Below are 20,266 nucleotides of genomic sequence, written 5' to 3'. Positions count from 1 at the left end.
ATGATCTGTGGAACTCACATTTTTCGGCTTTTACAAATAGTCTGTTTTCCAGAAGACGCTGAAGAACCAGACGGACATGATGACGGTGTTCAGGAATATCTTTTGAGTAGATGAGGAGGTCGTCTAGGTATACGAAAACAAAGATGTTTTGAAAGTCTCTTAACACATCATTTCCCAATGCCTGAAATGCTGCAGGAGCATTCATTGCAAAGTCCAAACGGCATTACAAGATATTCAAAATGGCCACGGCGGGTTTTAAAGGCTGTCTTCCACTTGTCACCTTGCCATATTCGAACCAGGTGATAGGCGTTGCAGAGATGGAGTTTGGTGAATCTAGTTGCTTCCTGGACTGGCTCAAATGTAGATGAAAGTAGAGGAAGAGGATACTTATTTTTTACAGTGATTTGATTTAGTCCTCTGTAACCTATACAGGGACGTAGGGATCCGTCCTTCTTGCTCACAAAGAAAAAAACTACTCCTAATGGGGAAGATGACTGGCGGATTATACCTGCAGCTAATGATTCTGAAATTTATTTTTCCATGGTTTGTCTTTCGGGTCTTGAAATGTTGTATAGCCGACTGGATGCGAGTGGTGCATCAGGAAGCAGATCAATAGCGCAGTCATCGGGACGATGAGGCGGAAGGGCAGAAGCCTTTGATTTACTAAAAACTTGCTTTAAGTCAAAATACTCCTCAGGTACCTGTGATAGATCAGACTCAGACTCCAATTGAGGGGACAGGGGCAAGGCAGCGGACTGGAGACAAAGTGATAGACAGTTAGTGCGACCTTCCCTCCAGTTCAAATGACGGTTGTAATGGTGTAACCAGGGAAATCCTGAGACCAGTGAACTCTGAGAAATGGGATAAACAAAGAATGTTATTTATTTTCTCATGGTGGTTACCTGAGATGATAAGCTCAATCGTTTTAGTGTGATGAGTGACTCAGTGGAGTGTTTTCCCATCCAAGGCTAGAACCTCTAGAGGTGGATCTAGTGGTTCCACTTCAATGTGACCTTGTTGAACTAATGACAGATCAGTTAGGTTTTGTTCAAACCCTGAATCTATGAGGGCAGACAGATTTAACTGGTCTTGGTTAAATAAAAGGGTGGCAGGCAAAGTTAGTCTAGGGGTCTTCAGGCTGATTTTCTGGTCCGTCAGCTCCCCCTTTAAAAGTGAAGGACCCTCTCTTTTGGTCGTATTGGGCAAGCTGCAACGAAGTAATCTGAAGACCCACAATACAGACACTGATTAGACTGTCTGCGCCGTTGTTTCTCCTCTGGGGTCAACCGTGTACGTCCCAACTGCATGGGCTCTGGTTCTGAGGAACTGACACCTTTCTGAGAACGGGGTAATTGAGACGGGACAGAGGATTGGATCCTTCCCACAGTTCGCTCTATTCATGAGCACTTCCTTTCTCTTATCCGATTGTCCATTCTAGTTGCTAAAGCAATGTACTCATTCAAAGTCTTAGGTTCTTTAACAATAGCCAGTTCATCCTTTTAATGATTCATTTAGGGCATGAAAAAAGGCTGACTTAAGTGCACATGAATTCCAACTAGAAGCAGCTGCTAATTTCCGAAACTCAATGGAGAACTCAGATACGGGCCTGTTTCCTTGTTTTAGCGCCATCAGGCAGTGGGCCACACTTGTCTGATCTAAATCAGAGGGGAAGGTTTGTTTAAATTCTTGGACGAATTCCTCATATGAACAACCAAAATTGTTACAGTCAGTAAACCTAGCTTCTGCCCAACGGAGTGCTTTGCCAGTCAGGAGTCCAATAATAAATGCTATTCTTGTATCATCGTGAGGGAAAGACTGTGGGGAACGGTTAAATACCAGGGTACATTGTAACAAAAATCCCCTACAACTACTATTCTCACCGGAGAATTTCTCTGGGTTAGGGGAAGTGACGTCACGTACATACAGAAGCTGGTGTGAGGTCGGGGATGAGACCAAGGGCTCGACAGCTCCCTCTGGTGTCTGGGATGTCCGGATACTTAGAGTGTGTTGTAGTAGTGAAGCCATCTGATCCAGCTGTTGGTTAGAATGACGTTCCAGTGAGTTGTGAAGTGTGGATCCATGAGACTGAATTTGGTGGCTATGTTCGGCTAGTGTCCTCCTAAGTGCCTCTGCTGGGTCAGATTGGCCTGAGTGTTCTGTCATCGTTTGTTTAATTGTTTTGACCCACATGCAGAGAGTCACTCAGGAGGCAGGAGAAAAGTTTAACAAGTTTATTTAAAAGGTGAATACTGGAATTGGAACCACGACTAGAAACTGCACACTGTACGGGAGAGATGCAAGAGGTAAGTAATCTTAAATTATGTTTTGGAAACAGATGGAAAACAATCTTAAGCTTTGGCTTACTGTGGATGGAGGTGAGTTTGATGAGGAAGAGGGATGTCGAGTCAGGCAGAGCTGTGAGACTGCTGCTGAGTCTGTGGTAGTCCAAAGTGGTGGTGACTTTCTTGAGGTAAGGTTTCTGATGAGATCTTGACGATTTGATTCTGTGAATTTGGTTACCTGATGAGAATCTCGGAAGCTGGTGGTGGGTAGTTGGTTGGTGGAGGGTGAGCAGGGTGAGCTTGGAGGAGGACAGAGGCCTAGAGCTGTCAGCTAGTACTTGATCCTTGGGAGTTTTGAAACTTGACTTTGGCAGGATGCAAAGCAGGGACCTGGAGCCAGGGCTGAGAATTGCAGGAGCTTTGGAGCTAGACTTCAAGTCACCTGGTGCCAGGGCTAAAAAGTTGCAAGAGCTTTGAGTCTTGGACTTTAAGTCACCTAGGAAGGAGCACAAGAAAGGGTAAGAAAACTGCGAGCTTCAGCACGACTATACAGGTCCTTCTCAAAATATTAGCATATTGTGATAAAGTTCATTATTTTCCATAATGTAATGATGAAAATTTAACATTCATATATTTTAGATTCATTGCACACTAACTGAAATATTTCAGGTCTTTTATTGTCTTAATACGGATGATTTTGGCATACAGCTCATGAAAACCCAAAATTCCTATCTCAAAAAATTAGCATATTATTAAAAGGGTCTCTAAACGAGCTATGAACCTAATCATCTTAATCAACGAGTTAACTCTAAACTCCTGCAAAAGATTCCTGAGGCCTTTAAAACTCCCAGCCTGGTTCATCACTCAAACCCCAATCATGGGTAAGACTGCCGACCTGACTGCTGTCCAGAAGGCCACTATTGACACCCTCAAGCAAGAGGGTAAGACACAGAAAGAAATTTCTGAACAAATAGGCTGTTCCCAGAGTGCTGTATCAAGGCACCTCAGTGGGAAGTCTGTGGGAAGGAAAAAGTGTGGCAGAAAACGCTGCACAACGAGAAGAGGTGACCAGACCCTGAGGAAGATTGTGGAGAAGGGCCGATTCCAGACCTTGGGGGACCTGCGGAAGCAGTGGACTGAGTCTGGAGTAGAAACATCCAGAGCCACCGTGCACAGGCGTGTGCAGGAAATGGGCTACAGGTGCCGCATTCCCCAGGTCAAGCCACTTTTGAACCAGAAGCAGCGGCAGAAGCGCCTGACCTGGGCTACAGAGAAGCAGCACTGGACTGTTGCTCAGTGGTCCAAAGTACTTTTTTCGGATGAAAGCAAATTCTGCATGTCATTCGGAAATCAAGGTGCCAGAGTCTGGAGGAAGACTGGGGAGAAGGAAATGCCAAAATGCCAGAAGTCCAGTGTCAAGTACCCACAGTCAGTGATGGTCTGGGGTGCCGTGTCAGCTGCTGGTGTTGGTCCACTGTGTTTTATCAAGGGCAGGGTCAATGCAGCTAGCTATCAGGAGATTTTGGAGCACTTCATGCTTCCATCTGCTGAAAAGCTTTATGGAGATGAATATTTCATTTTTCAGCACGACCTGGCACCTGCTCACAGTGCCAAAACCACTGGTAAATGGTTTACTGACCATGGTATCACTGTGCTCAATTGGCCTGCCAACTCTCCTGACCTGAACCCCATAGAGAATCTGTGGTATATTGGGAAGAGAACGTTGAGAGACTCAAGACCCAACACTCTGGATGAGCTAAAGGCCGCTATCGAAGCATCCTGGACCTCCATAAGACCTCAGCAGTGCCACAGGCTGATTGCCTCCATGCCACGCCGCATTGAAGCAGTCATTTCTGCCAAAGGATTCCCGTCCAAGTATTGAGTGCATAACTGTACATGATTATTTGAAGGTTGACGTTTTTTGTATTAAAAACACTTTTCTTTTATTGGTCGGATGAAATATGCTAATTTTGTGAGATAGAAATTTTGGGTTTTCATGAGCTGTATGCCACAATCATCCGTATTAAGACAATAAAAGACCTGAAATATTTCAGTTAGTGTGCAATGAATCTAAAATATATGAATGTTAAATTTTCATCATGACATTATGGAAAATAATGAACTTTATCACAATATGCTAATATTTTGAGAAGGACCTGTAGTCTTTAGGGTATGGCCAGATGAAGTTACCACAAAGGCAAACACTCTGGCACTGGAGTGCTGACAGCTCCACCTTCTTATACTCCTCCAGATGACTACAGATGAGAAACACCTGCTACCCTCCACACCTTGAAATCCTGGCGGCATCTAGTGGTGAGTAAGTGTAAGAAGCAGGCAAAAAACAACACATGACCAAACTCCCAGACTCCGACAGGTATCCAGCGTTTGCTCATTTCTTTTCCTATCTGTGGGAAGTTGGTGCACATATCCAGGGTTCCCAGAGAACCTCTCAAATAACTTTGGTGATTATCCTATTTTTATTCTAATTTTCCTTGTTAAGCTCTGTTTACATATATAAAGCTAAAAAAACTAAAGCGTAAAACTTGTGCTCAAATTCTCTAAACTGCGTGTGAGTTTTATCTTGTGTGTGTGTGTGTGTGTGTGTGTGTGTGTGTGTGTGTGTGTGTGTAAAATAGATTTGTACTTTTAATTTGTACTTTACATTTAAGGTCTCTTTACAGATACAATACTAAAATCTACATGTATTAGGCCAGTCTTTGTTGTATTTTATTGCTGATTTTATTGCTTAAGGTTTTTTATAAAATTGTTTTTAATTTTTATTTTATCTGTTATTCACCAGTACGGCACTTTACTTACTTTACTAGATATTAAAATGATGATGATGATTGTGGCTAATTGTCAACTGCTTTAATATTCCCATGACAACACAAACGACCCACAATTTTAGCATAGCATACTTTAAGATAAATAACATAATATAGAATTAACTATAAAGTCTCAGAACACATTTGATATATGGTAAACTTATTAACAGACTTTGCGTACTGTATACCAGTTCCTATAGGTGTAGTTTGGTAGGACAGAGTATTAAATAGTGTCACTTTTAAAGTGCCAGGGCCGACGTAGATTCAGAGCAGTTCAGTTCTAACTGTTAACAACACATCTTGTCAAGATTAGTTTTATATCGGATGACATTGTTCTCGACAGTGGTGATTTTTAAGCAGACTGAACAGACCACAAGGGAAAAATTTGGACATATGCAATGTGAGGAGTGATGTTACTATTCCTGTTCAAGCTAGCTTTTCTGATCTGCACCTCACAAAATGACAGAGTATAGTAACCGTACGTGATTTTCAAAACTATGTATCTGGACAATGATCTTGTTGTTCCACTTAACCATTAAGTCATGCCTACGTCAGCCGCAGTTGCGGTAGCGCTGTCCTCCATCGTTAAAATGTAGTATCCATCCAGGACCTGCACTCAATTAAAGGCCTCCATTACAGCCAAACTCATCTGTTCTCTGATTGGACTGTTAAATTTGTGATTGGCATGATGTTAACCAATCGGCAAGAGAAAAGGTTCATAATAAGTTGAAACTCTCATGCAAGTTGGGGAACTTGAGCACAGAGTTTTACATATAGATTTTAGCGTATCTGTAAAGAGACCTTCACAAAGAAAATTTGCAACTTGAATAAATACTTTTTACAATATTTTTTACAAAATGTTACTCACAGCTACGCAAGCTGATTTACAAGAACAAAATATTTATGACTGGATTTTGTGTCTATAAACATAAAGTAGGCATTTATCGTTTTCAGTTACTTATTTTTACATCTGAATGCTAAATTGCCATAAATGATTCTACATGCTTTCAAGGAAACATTTTGTCTTGTAATACCTTGACAATGTTTCACAAACTACTGTAGAAATGCACTGATCAGGCTTTTCCTGGCAAATACCAATTTCTGGTTTTCTTTTGGCATGCTTTAACTGAAATCTGGCCTTTTTTTTCCACTGTTTTTTTTTTTTTAAAGTAGTTTTCAATGTGAGGTCTAAAACAGTGCTGTTGAATAACTCCTCCTTCTGCAGCTGTGTCTTACTGAGCGGTTGAAAGCATGTGAAAAGCTTCCATCATGGAATTAAAACCTGTGATTTTTATCAATAAATCTAGAAACAATAACACTTCCTCAGCAACTGCACTTTATAACTTATATGAAGTCACTACAAACTCCTCATAAAGGTGTTACTGTATAGAGTTTTAAAGGAATTTTGCTGATGCAGACTTCCATGTTTTATAGCTTTTGAGGTGGGAGAAGAGGTGAAATGGCTGCAGGTGTGATTAAAGCCCAGTGCTGTAGCCACAAGTTTGTGATCATTTCACAGAGTTTTCACTGTGAAACTTTATTAATCAAAGTCAAAGTACGGTTGTAACATTTAGAGATATATTAGGTTATTCATTGACAACAAATAAATGTACTACCTCCCTGCCAGGTTCATTTTTCCTGGTGTGAATTTCTACCATGGGTTAAATGTTTTTACCCAGGCTAATTCTTATTTTGACAGATTCAAATTTTTTTTTCCAAGAAGAAAAAAAATAAACTATTTGAGAAATAAATATGCTGCATTATCTTTAATAGAGGTTGTTGTATTGTATCCAACTTAAAATAAAAGAATCTTCCATATTTATGCATCTAAACATGTCTCCAACGTTAAACAAATTTTTAGTAAACTGAAAAATCTGCATTAATGTACCTGCTGCTGGTTGGTGTGCTTTGCAAAAGGTGAGACTTGTTAGTTTTAATGAATTCAATGAATGGTGTTTGATTGGTCGATTGCAATTGGTTCATCTCTACTGTAAACATCACTTCACACTTAAATGTTCCAATTTAACAAGACAATTTGTATAGTAGAGAAAGATAATTTGAGTAAATACAAAAAATAAAAATACGGAGGCAAAAAACCTATTCGACCCACCTGGCCCTATGTATAGCCTAAACCTAATAGCACCAGTCCGCTGCAATAATTAACGATTTTTTTACATCACTGTGGAGGAATCCTGGCCTACTTTTCTTTATTGAATTATTTTAATTCAGCCTAAGTTGATGGCTTTCTATTTGTTTAAGCAAGATTAGGAGCAAATTGGTGGACATTGTCCTTCAGGACTTTCTGATGGAGAGCAGAATTTATGGTTCCATCAAATTGTCCAGGTCTTGAAGTAGCAAATTAGCCCCAGGCCATCATACTACCAACACCATGTTTGTATGATGTTCTTATTCTGCAATGCTCTTAGTTGTATGCTGGAATTAACGGGACACCTTCTAAAAAGGTTCCACTTTTATCCCACCAGTCAAAAAATATTTCCCAAAAGGTCTTGAGAATGTTTTTCAAATGTGAGATGGGGTTAAGTTTTCCTATTTTGGTCTGCAGTTGGTTTGGCCTTGGAACTTTTCTCCATTTCCGAACAGTGGATGTTACTGTGGTTCGCTGAAGTCCCTAATCCTTCGAAATGACTTTGTAACCTTTTCCAGACTTATGAAAGTCAGTGACATTGTTCCCCATCTGTTCTTGAATTTCTATAGATCAATACATGAAGTGTTTTTTTGAGATTTCTTTTGCCTTTATGTTGTCAGACATCTTCTATTTAGGCTTTTGGATTCTTTATATCGGAAAGTAAGAAGGCCTGAGTGTGAAATCTAACTGAGCTTTAAAAATGAAAGTACAATTTGAAAGCTGTCCTTAGGATTTACTTGGGTTGTCTTTGTCTATTGTAAAATGTATTTGATGAAATGAAACATTTAAGTGTGACCAAAAAAAATCAAAAACAAACGAAATCAGTAAGGTGAGCAAATACATTTCTAACCTTTACTAACATCTCAGCTTCTGTAATAAATTTTATCCAATATGATGTATTTTTAATACTTCTGTTGGTATATATTTTATGTTTTACAGGTGGAGAGGACAGACGTATCACTCTCTGATCCTCAAGAGCCAGTTGTTAGAGGCACCAGATTTCCAGGGAATGGTTATTACCAGTTTCCCAGTAACACTCTTCCCAACAACACTGACTTTACTGGTAAGAAATTGTCTTATTAAATAATTTAGCCAAACCTTTAGTGTGTTTAAGAGCATCCACATATCATTTTAGAGTTCTGAATTTCCCTTTGTGTTTTCTGTCCAGTTTTAAGTCATGATCATTTAAAATTCACAACCTTTTTAGTACCCTTACCATCCTGTGTGTACACTTGCAAACACATGTATTTTTGTGTCCAGACAGCAGTCTGTCGTATAGTAACGTTCCTTTAGAATGACTTCCCCAGTCAATCCTAAAGGACAATTATCTTTCTGTTTACTAGCATCATTAGAGGGTTGAGCTCCACAGCCAAACATGTTCTGCTTCATCTGAGAACATCACCCAGTCTGACGCTCATAATTAATGACTGCTGATACTAATCAGTAGGATTTGAGCATGCGAAACTCTTTGATGCCACTTGAGATTGCTTAACTCTTCAGTGCAAACTAGGAATCACCAGTTATATTTGTTTGTGAAGACAAATATAAAATATATCCTAAGGTTTAAGTAACGTGAAATCGTTAAAACCATGTTAAAAAAGTCAAACATTTAGTTGCATCTTTGGGCAAGCAAGTTTTCTGAAACTGGTAACAATGTTATTGTTTCATGCAATTTATTATTTATCTCTAATTCCTACACACAGCAGTCAATATCTATTAAACAAATAAAGTTCTTGTTGATGGCCACATAGTCATACTAAAAACAGACACATTTCTATTTGATAAACAGCAACACATTGTTACCAATTACTGTCTATATGTAATTGTAAATATAACTCTAGACATCAATAGACAATCATAGACATATTGTTTTTTTCTGTTAACTTAATAATTTGGGTTCATTTGTCTACTGGGAGTACATTTCTTTTCTATTTTAGGGACTAGAAATGATTATTCTGCTTATTTTTTTTTATCACTTTACTCATTGATCTTGGCTCTCGTTCATTACTCTTGTTCAGTACTTTAATCCCAAATCAACAAATTACATTTTTGATCTCTTCCTTGTCCTTATGGGACTGAGGTAAAAAGTCTCTTTGAACACTGGCAACAAATAGATGATGATTTTTGTTATTGAGACATGCTTCTTCGCCCTAACCAGTCTCCTCCTTCATAAAGGGTAATGGATCAGACAATCACTTTCAGACCGGATCTATTCTGGACCATCAATGTGTCGGCAGTCTTCAAACCGTCGCCCTTTTACAACCGTCAATACTAATAGCATCATCTGCAGACAATTATTCCCATAGAAGCGCACGGAAGAGCGAACAAATCAAAGCCAAATTGGATTATGAATGTAATGCAGTGTAATGCCCCCTTGAGAGTCAATTGATCACAGAGGAGAGACTTGTCAATCGTTGATATCTTGTGGAAACCTTGTAACTCAAGCAATGATAGCTGTACAACTGCAACTTTTTTATAATTACTAAATTGCTGTAGTTTTGTGTCTTTAACTTTGACGTCCATAACAGTTTTAACCATAGTAAGTTAAACCTATTTTTAAAACATCTATTCTAATTTTAAAGTTTGCTTATAGGCCTTAAAAATTGTGCACTGGTATCATTGCTCCCTTTGAATTTTCTTATTGAGCAGCAATTCGTCAATTTTCTCTGGCAACATTAGCCTCTGTCCCAGGGCTGTTATTTATCTGTTGTTTCCTAATGCAGATAGTTTTATTTCCTAAACATGTTAAGGGTGCATCCTTGAGCAGGGTCAATATTGTGCATGGTAATTCCTATTTAAGGTAAAACAAATCTTACCATCTGAAATTCAATAATATTTACCCTTTCACCTGTTGCTTAATGGTCCCTTTGGTAAAATTATTTTTGGTTAAATAGGATATTTTTCTATGTGCTATTACTGCAAGTGCATGTTTCCATAAATTAAATCTGTTCACTTATGTTTAAAGATGTTTCTTAGTGCCTAATAAAGGTACTTAAGGTCAGCATTGGTCACACTGCATCTTACTTTAGAACGGTATGTAATCATGCTCTGATATGAATAACCTCTGAGTGCCTGTTTCCATAAATGCTTGTTAGTTCATTCATCTTACCTATAATTCTTCAGTATTACTTCCTGCTCTTCATGTTTACATTTGAATTAACGACCTTGTGGGTCTCGGTTAAGAGTGACATATGTTGTTCTTTGCAAAATAATGTATTTAGATGGAAATGGGTGTCTCTTCCTCTTCTTGTAATTCTTCATATTTTAGGCATGAAGTGGGTTAATTGGAATGGGGAAGACATCCTGCTTATATTTTTTTGCTAATCCAGATGTATTTCTTCTATCAGCAGTTAATGAAGTTAGATGAAACATTACACAAATAGTTAGAAAAAAAGAAAAAAGAAATAAATGAAAGAACAAATAGACTTGGATAATTTCCAGATATGTCTAATACAGTGCACTGCACTGCAGCAAGTGAACAGGAAGAGGGAAATGTTAAATGATACAAATTATTTTTCCTTAATTAATATGATTGATTGCTATGCACTGACGTTGAGAGGAGACGGGGAAAAACGTGTGAAGGGAAAGTTTGCACAGACATCATTAGTTTTTCCCCATTTAAAGATTAATCAGAAGAGGCTGGGCTCTTTAATTCTGTCATTTGTATATTTAATGGGCTGCTGCAGAATCTATGGGTGTAATTAGCTAGCTGCCGCGCTCTCATTAATATGCCAGGCTCTGATTAATGCCAGCAGAGAGCTAACATGACTGGAGTTATTCAGGTTATGTTGTGTAGATGATTACACACAACCTCCGCTGTTTACTAAGACAGAGAGAAGAGAAACAATGAGCATTAAACAATATGAACTAATAAATAAACCTCAAAATTGCAAATTGCTCAATATTTCTACCTCTTAATGCTGCAAATCATGGTATTTGACAAAAGCCTGTTATTAAAGTTAAAGCGGAAGTCCAATTTGGATACTTCTCAGTTTTTAAATTTCGCCTATTAAGTAGTTGTATGATTTTCCTAAGTAAAACTGAATTGGAAGGATGAATATTATCCCCTACATGTTTATACGTTTCTTTCCTTAATGAAAGAATAACAGTTTGTAACAGGATTTTTTATTTTATTTCTTTTAATTATTTTCCTTTTTGTTCTAAAATTATTCTCTGGATTTTGTAATTAAGGTTTTTATATTTCCAATAATATTTAAACAAGCTTACTTTGGGTCCCCAGACCTGATGGTAGCTACACATTTGCCTTGTAAAAAAAGCAGCTACAATAACTCTCAAAAGTGTGCACATCCTGTTGAAATTGTAGGTTTTTGAGACTTAAACATTCAGACCATGATGAATAATCTTCAAATATTTTTCCACCTGTAATGTGACATATAATCTAGAATTCATCAGAAATACTAACAAACCTCTGGAGAGGAAATATATTAAAAATAGAAAAACATTCAATAACCCAGCACAAGTGTGCACGCACATAATGTAATATATCCTAAAATATTTTTTTACTTAATTGGAATATTCAATTCCAATTGAATATTATTGGACTTATTTGTTTGTTATTTGGAGTGTATCAATAACATTAAACTGCTGAGCTCCTTCAGTGAAAGACTGCTGCATCCAAAGTGCTCAAAGGAGTTTTATCCCAGATCCCTCCCAACTGCTGTTAGACTATCACTATCCCTCCTCCCAACAAGCTCATGAAGTCTTTACAGCCCTGCTGTTATCTGCACAGTTTGTTTTTGTAAAAAGTATGTTGTTGTTTTTTTCTGCACAGTTATTCATACGCATTTTGTACATTTTCAAAAATGCCCTACTCTATTGCACCTTTCATTTAATCTGAGTATGCCATATTTAATAACTACAGTATTTGCCCTTATCTTTTGCTTTTTATAGTTTTTATTTTAACGTACTTTGTGTGTACCTGCGTGGTTCTGTTTGCTTTTTACTTTGCCGCTGATGAACCTAGATTTCCCGACTGTTGGACAATTAAGAATGTTTCTATCCTATTTGCCCATTCTACCTTGCAAAAGTTCTTCAAATCTATCAGATTACTGGGATATCTCTTGTCCAGACTTCCTTGTGTCATTGCAAAACATTTTTGTTGGATTTAGTTCTGGAATCTAGTTAGGGCAATGCAAGACTTGGATTAATGTCTAGCCATTGTTTTGTCCTATTCAAGATGGTGGATTTACAAAATTATTGTGTGGTAACATACAGTAAAAGTACTGAAATAGCTGCTGAAGTTTTTTGGGGGTTCAGCATTTTAAAGTGACAGGATAAATACTTTAAAACAGCACAAGACAATTCAGGCAAAAATGAGATCTAATTGTTGCTACTATAGTTGTTTAACTGTTTAAATCTGTGAATTACCCCATGAAGCTCCTGTGAGAAAAACATTGATGTAAACACATGTTTGGGCATGTGTTTCTGTCAGGATTTATTGTGCATATTGTGCTTGTTGTGTTTTGTGCTTGTGAAGTGCACTGTGTTTGTGCACACGAGTGTATGTGTGTTTGTGAAAAGTGTTTTTGATTGTACTGTGTATGCAACACAGTCACCTGTCATGGTGCATGCTCAGGTTTGTCTGCTGATGGCTCTAAAGTGGTTGTCAGTGTGAAGTAGCACAAGTCCTATGGGAATATGTGAAGGAAGGAGCATGAGCAGGGTCAGTAGATGCTGTACCTTTGACATGCTTGGCCAACATCTTGTCCAGCACAAGGATTCAAACACAATTCAAAGCCACATTGTTAAATGCAATCATAAACACTTTCATTTCTGAAATGTATAGACTGCCTCAGTTTTTTTTCCACACCTAAATATCTTGGATTGTTTAACCAATTTTAATAACAGACACAAATAACCTGAGTAAATGCAAAATGTAGTTTTTAAATGATGATTATTAAGAGACAAAAGTCAAATTTCACTTGCCACATCAAGCCTGAAGAAACAGGAAACCACTTAAATACAACTTGTCTGAAGTAGGTTTGAAGGTCTCAAAAGGAGACATATGCTTGAATCTAAAGACTTTTAATTACACATGCAAAGCAAAGTCATTGATATATCAGTCTGGAAAGGGTTATAAAGCAGGTTGCGGACTTTAGCAAACCACAGAAAGAACCATTACCCACAAATGGAGAAAGCGTGAAACCATGGTAAACCTTTCCAGCAGTGACAGACCTACCACAATTACTTTAAGAGTGCATCAACCATTTATCCAAGAGGTCAGAAAAAATCCCAGAGCAACATCTGAAACACTACAGGCCTCACTTGCCTCAGTTAAGGTTAGTGTTTATTCAACAATAAGAAAGAGACTGGCCAAAACCACTGCTGAACACAGTGACACTTCTCACATTTTCCAAAAACATCTTATTATCCAAGACTGTTTTGGTGACTTTTGCTAAGATGTTGTGGCATGACCTGAAAGTGCCGTTCAAGTACAGCAAGAAGGTCCTGGATTCAAATTACGGCCTGGGGTCTCTGTGCATGGAGTTTGCATGTTCTCTCTGTGCATGCATGGGTTTCCTTTGTGTATTCATGCTTCCTCCCTTAGTTCAAAAACCATGATTGTTAGGTCAGTTGGTCTCTCTAAATTGCCCTTAGGTTTGAGTGTGTGCGTGTGCATTGTCTGCCCTATGTAGCCCAGTGATGGACTGGCAGGGTGTACCCTGGACAGGCACTGATTGGGCGAGTACATTTTGTGTCCATGCAGTTTTGGTCTTGTCAAATCATCTCCCATTGAAGATTTAGTCCTGACCAAATGTCAATTCGTACATGCTTCGTGGGAGCTGGCGTCCAAGGTGGGATTCATGCTGCAGGACCATGCAGTGCCCCATCCTGCACCTCAATCTGAATGCAATAGGGATACTTAGGGGTTTGGGGTTGGAGTGGGGGGAGACTGTTGTCAACAAGCAGTAGGGTCTTGCGTGGTCTCCTACCACCATAAAAGGCACCATAAAACATTCAATGAAATCAAACGAGATTACGTGTCTGTCACCTTTATACATGGTTTATTATTATCATATACATTTTGTTTACTATCTGAATGATAGTTTTTTCTGTTAACCCTGGCCCCAGAGCTTCTATTTAATCTTTTTCCAATGGTTTTGCTAGATTTTATTTCATCCAGACAGCCTTGTTGGCTTCTTTTAATTGATGCAAGTAAAACTAGCAAGTTTGAGGACAGGTGTGTCTCTACACAGCTCTGGAAGATCAATGATCTCTCTGCTGCTGCCAAAGCACAGAGATCACTGCACATGTATAGTACTTTCTTTATTGTCTAAATGAGTGTCTCCATTTGTCCTTACTTTAAATACAGGCCAAAATCACAGTTGTTACGACCCAGCCCAAAAGCTGTAACCAAGAAAAGGGGGGACACGACACCAAAATAGTTTTAAGCCTTTTTAAACCCATTTATTTAAAATAAGAAATAATCAATCTGTATGTTGTCAGTGTAAATGTTTGGTGTGCTGTTGGTGCGTGTGGGGGATGGAATCAGCAAGGCAGAATGTAAAGAAATAGTGCTGTAGCGCAGTGTGTGTGCAAAAGAAAGCCATCATGGCGGCAGCGTGGCTGGTCACACAAACCCGAGGACGCAGAATGGGCATGCCCTTTTTATCCCTTTCATGAACACCCTAGCCCCCAAATGTTTTGATGGCGACTGCAGGTAAACACGGTTTTCCAGTACTATTTGAGACTCATCTTGTCTTCTGACCACAGAAAAATGCAACCAAGAGAAGCTTACAGCTTGGCAGTTATAATTGGTGAACAAAGAGGTTAGAACAGATGGAAGAAAAAGTTGGTAATGGGAAATGCAAAATTGACATGACATCCCTATGAATGAATGAAAAACTAAGCAGTGTCATTAATTTATTTCTGAGCAGTTTTATCTGCATTTTATTAAAATACTTGGTAATTTGAAGGAACTAGCCTTTTGTGAGATTACAGTTTTATCTCAATAATTAAAATATCAAAAAATTATTTTGGTGATTCAGTTCAAAAGTGAAATTCATTCATTTATTCATCTTCTATACCGATTATTCCATATTGGGGGTTGTCCAGCAGTCTAGGGGCGAGAGGCATTTTCAGTTTGTTAAAACTTGCGTAATATACTTGCTGACACGTGTTGTTTAATGCAGCATAAAAAGTTTTAGAAGGTAAAGCAGTGGTAAGGTAGTCGAATCAATAAGCAACTACAGCTAAGGTGTTTCAGTACCAGAGCCGCAGACCTTGGCCAAAAGTAACCTGTTCAATAAAACCCTGTTGTTGAGATGAAAATAGTAAACCATTTTCTTCCAGTGGCTGAATAGACTACTCATTTTATTCATTTTTAATTTTATTTTAAACTGCAACACTATCTGCAACACATATTATCGGATATTGCATGTTTTTCTAATATTGCGCAGCCCTACTGTTAATTCTTCACAGATGTCAATGCTTCTTCTCCAGTGTCATAGCTCAGGCATTGGGGTAAGGATTTTCATCCTGCCTGTTCTTTAGTTAACAAGTAAAACGAGCACACCTTGCAGGACTTTCATGATCACTTGAAATTTTTTATGTGCTGCACTGGCCACTGTTTTCTTTGGCTCATACTTATGGAGAAGCAGACCTTTAAAATAGCACCCAAGCTTAGTGGTTTTGGTTGTTGTAGGTAGCATTAGTGTTTTTCAGGCTGCAGCCTTAACACAGCCAGAAATGTCTGAGCAGGCATATAGTTTAAGTGTAAGTATGTGATTAATTTACTAATAAACTTGTAAAAGTTTTAGTCTGGGTATTAGTTTTCACTAGAATTAAAATGGCAAATCGGAGGGGAAGTTTGTGCCTGAACTAGAATAGAAAACTGTATTAGAATACAGTAGAGAATTGAAGACACCCAAAGGAAAGCTTATTCAGGGGATGGAAGATGGTATAGGAAAAGGAGAATGAAAAGGTCACAAGAAGGATGAGTAAGGTTAAAAGCAAAGGATGAAAGATAGGAAGGATTGAAAGATCAGGAAGGTGTGATGGAGAGAGAGAGATGGTTAAAGGGGGGTAATGTAATGTCAAGTATCTGTCATGACTTCACTCTTCTCTGTTGTGACAAGGTCATGAATTTAAATGACGCCTACCTCCTTAAAGTACAAAATGCAAGTTCAATGCATGAAACAGTTTATTAGCTTTGCTTTATTCTACAATCACTTTGAAAGTTATAAAATATAACTAAAATAGATAATTTTTTGGGGGGAGCTGATGTGTAATAATTTTGGAAGTATTCTTTAAACCTTATTTATTATGTGTGTATCCTTTATATTTAAAAGGTATAATATTATATTTGATATTCTGCGCTTAAATGTGTGTAGGATTAATTTGAGGGAAAGTAAAAATCTGATAGAGGCATTTTATTTATTATCGATGTGCACTGACATTGACAACCTGATATACAAGCTGAATCTTCATACAAAGGTGTACTTTGAAGATTTCAGTAGAGATCCTTAACCTATGTATGTGATATGTAGCATGATCTTTTCTGTGAGGAAAAATTGACAGGTTTTCACTTAGTTTGTCTAATTCTTGTCCAATTGTGTGTGTCGTGAAATTGGGGAAAAATGAGCAGGTTTGAGCTTTTACTTGTCCTACTTCTCTTCATTTTGATTCAATTCACCATCATCATTTTGCAAACAATGTCTTCTGTTTAACCCTAAACTGCCTTCGTTCAAATCCTCACAGGTTCCTGCTCCTTTTTCTTTATGGAAATAGACGGAGCTGAAACACACTCCCCAAAGACACAAACTTGCTCTGTCTGTGCTGTTATATGGATCTAGAAGTGGATTAAGATCCAAACCCTGATCTATGGTAACATGACAAGACAGAAGGCAGGATGACTTAAATGGTCTCTGTCTTACTACAATAAAGCTACGTTAGTTTCCCACATTGCAGAAGCTTTGAAGAGGTCATAACATGTTTTTCAAAGGTTTCTCTGTTTTATTAATGTGTTTGAAAACCTCATTAAATGAAGTTAATACAGTATATATATATATGTTTCAACAGCGGGAACCACTTTTAGGAACCTTGTGATGTAATGCCAAGGTCTGACAAGAGTTCTGACAGACTCCCACTGTCCAGTAGCAACGGCTTTATATGTTGTAAATCTGTTAGTGTTGCCACTTATTTTGAGGTAACTTTACACATCTTTTAAATAACTGTGTTTATAATTGGCCACAACATTTAATTTCCCTTTGAAATGAATAAGTGTTTTTGAATTAAAATGTTTTCAGTTAAATTGGATTCAACTGAAAAGAATCATGAATTAATTTTTGATAGCTACAATAGATCAATATACTGTTGGCTTCCTTTCTTGACTGCCACAGATGTGGTTGAAAATGGAAATGTTTGATGTTTAAATCATTTAAAAATATATTACGATGACATATTACTATAAACTTTACAGTGATTTTAATAAAGTGTTAGAATATAGGTGCTGTCAAATAGTCCAATGATAAATGTTCTATTTGTCACATTTTACTGGATGTTTATCTAGTTTAGGTAAACCTCCTGGTTTCTTTTAGCTGCTGTTTGAGACAGTAAATGTTTAGCAGCACACGCCAGAAGACCTAATATAAAAATCTATCTTCTAACTCCAACCTTTGAGAAAATACTATAGAGTATGACTTAAATTAATGTAGAATTCTCCTAAAAATATATTTTTGTGGTTCAGGATTCAGGATAGGTCTATTCAAAACTCACTTTTATTATGTTTGATACACCTTGGTTTTATAGATTTTCTGGCTTTATTCTGTGATCATGACCCATATTTGAATAACAAATGAAGAATAGGTAGTTTGTTTTTAGTTTTTACTATGACGCAAATACAGATAGACTGTTGGAACTAATGCAGACAAGCAAAAAAAAAAAAAAAAAGTATTTGGTTTTCTTTGCACTTAAAAATGTTTATTTATTTCACTGTATTGATATTCGTGTCATTTATGTATATGTATATTTAGCTGTTTAGGCTTTCATTAATTATACAAAAAGCACTATATCACCTGTACTGTATCATAAAATGGCACAGAAATATAATGTCCTTAAATCTCTAATTGATTTTTAGCATAGATTCAAATGGACCCTTCAATGGACTTACATAGTGTTTGGATCCTAAAGTATTCAGCTTTCTTTTTAACCTTTATCAGTTCCCTTATTGCTGTTTCATGAATGTAAAAGTGTCAGTGCAAAATCTAACTCTTTTTTGATCTCATAATGTACACAGGAAAGGCTCTATCTTGGAAGAGATAAAAGAAAGAGATCACAAGTGAGAGGTGGTAAAAGTGTGGAAGTAGACGTGTCTTCTAAGACTAGTTTCCTCATGTGTATCTTGGTGGTAGGATTATCTTAGACAGCTGTCTAACAGTGAAAATAGTCCGTTTAGAGCTTTGCTCTTCATACAGTTCTTTTTCCTTGTTTTTTAACTTTAAATCAGATATATTAGTGTATTGTCAAAGAGTATTGACTCAAACTCTATTTCCTAACATTTGTACTTGGTAGTTTTTGATATTTTAAAAATAATTCAATAATCCTGACCTGCTAGCTGACACTTCGTAAAGGACTGTGCACAAAACTGTCTGTTTCTAAATGTGTGTAAGAAAATATTGACTTGATTTTTGATTCCCACCACAGAGCTTTTTAGGTTGTTTCAAAATTTTAGAAAAACATTCAGAGAAAAAAAGTAAAACATCTGGATGTATTTTTAGGTTATGTTGTGTCTTTCTTTTGAGATTAGAGCTGATACATCATTACAATTGCAACACAAGCACCTTTAGCAAAGCCCGGAGTATTTAACAGAAAAGCATTATTCCGCTTTTTAATTGCATTAATTGTTTTATTGTAATAACAGTTTTCCCATTGCTTAGGTGTTTGAGATATAATGTATGAAAATGTGTCATTTCCTTGGTTCTCTCTGTCTTATTATTTCTGATTTTAATTTTGCACTAGGTGTTAAGCTGAGTTTCAAGACTTGGTCCCCAGATGGCCTCCTGCTTTGTGCCTTCTCTCCAGGAGATCAGGAGGAGTTTTTGGCCATCCAAATAAAAAACGGACGCCCATACTTTTTGTTTGATCCTCAGGTACTGTATCTTATGAGCTGATTACAGTATAATAGTTAGAAGTCAAATAAGCAAATCAATTTACCTTAAACTGGATTTTTGTGTTTTAAAGCATACAAAAAAGCTAAAAGCAGGATTAAATGTGGTAAATTTCATGTTTTTTGTATATACATACATATAGTACGGCTTCATAGAGCTGCAGTTGGTAGCACACTTGCTTTGGAGCAAGTGGGTCCTGGGTTCAAATCCCAGCCTGGGGTCTTTCTGCGTGTTCTCCCCATGCATATGTGGATTCTCTCTGGATACTCTGGCTTCTCCCACAGTCCAAAACATGGCCGTTAGGTTACTTGGTCTCTCTAAATTGCCCTTAGGTATGAGTGCGTGTGTGCATTTGTGTGTCGCCCTGTGTGTCAGGCCACCTGTGCCTGTTGTACCCTGCCTCTCAACCAATGACCCACTGGAGATGGGCACAAGCCACCCCAGAAACCCCCCTGCCCCCCATGATCCTGAATAGATAGGCTTGTATAGACGATGGATGGATTTACAAAAGTATCTATACCTTGAAAAAACATGTTTACATGTTTTCTGTCTGCCATTTGGGCTAAAACAAACAGTCCCTAAAGTATTTGGCAAAAATACTGTTTAGACTAAGAATCAGGTTTGTTGGTGACACACTTCACCTTCCTAGCGTATAAGTCTTTAGAGAAATGGATTTGAACAAAATACAGCTAGTTCATTGGAGACATGTAATCATGACATTCATTTTAGTATTGATATTTGATTTAGTTGAACTGTTTTTCATTAAATCTGTTATACACAGTTTTCTGGGCTATGAATCCTTCACTGTATACAGTAGACTAGAGCCTCACAAACACAAAACAAAACTTTCTCATCAAACAGGCTTCTTTACAACACCACTAGCAA

General features: G+C 37.6%; 1 protein-coding gene across 1 annotated transcript in view; it reads left to right on the top strand.

Annotated features, from left to right (window-relative positions):
• ush2a (Usher syndrome 2A (autosomal recessive, mild)) overlaps positions 1 to 20,266 on the top strand; it is a 360,158-nt gene that overhangs the window by 114,542 nt on the left and 225,350 nt on the right. Inside the window, exons 30-31 of the mRNA XM_047364117.1 lie at positions 8,193 to 8,316; positions 19,233 to 19,363. Of these exons, the coding sequence (XP_047220073.1) occupies positions 8,193 to 8,316; positions 19,233 to 19,363 (255 nt within the window). The remainder of the gene's footprint in view (positions 1 to 8,192; positions 8,317 to 19,232; positions 19,364 to 20,266) is intronic.

The sequence above is a fragment of the Girardinichthys multiradiatus genome, chromosome 4, assembly GCF_021462225.1.
Source record: "Girardinichthys multiradiatus isolate DD_20200921_A chromosome 4, DD_fGirMul_XY1, whole genome shotgun sequence".
Taxonomy (NCBI): Eukaryota; Metazoa; Chordata; class Actinopteri; order Cyprinodontiformes; family Goodeidae; genus Girardinichthys; species Girardinichthys multiradiatus.
The sequence above is the reverse complement of the archived record's forward strand: the minus strand, read 5'-3'. Positions and strand labels throughout refer to the sequence as shown.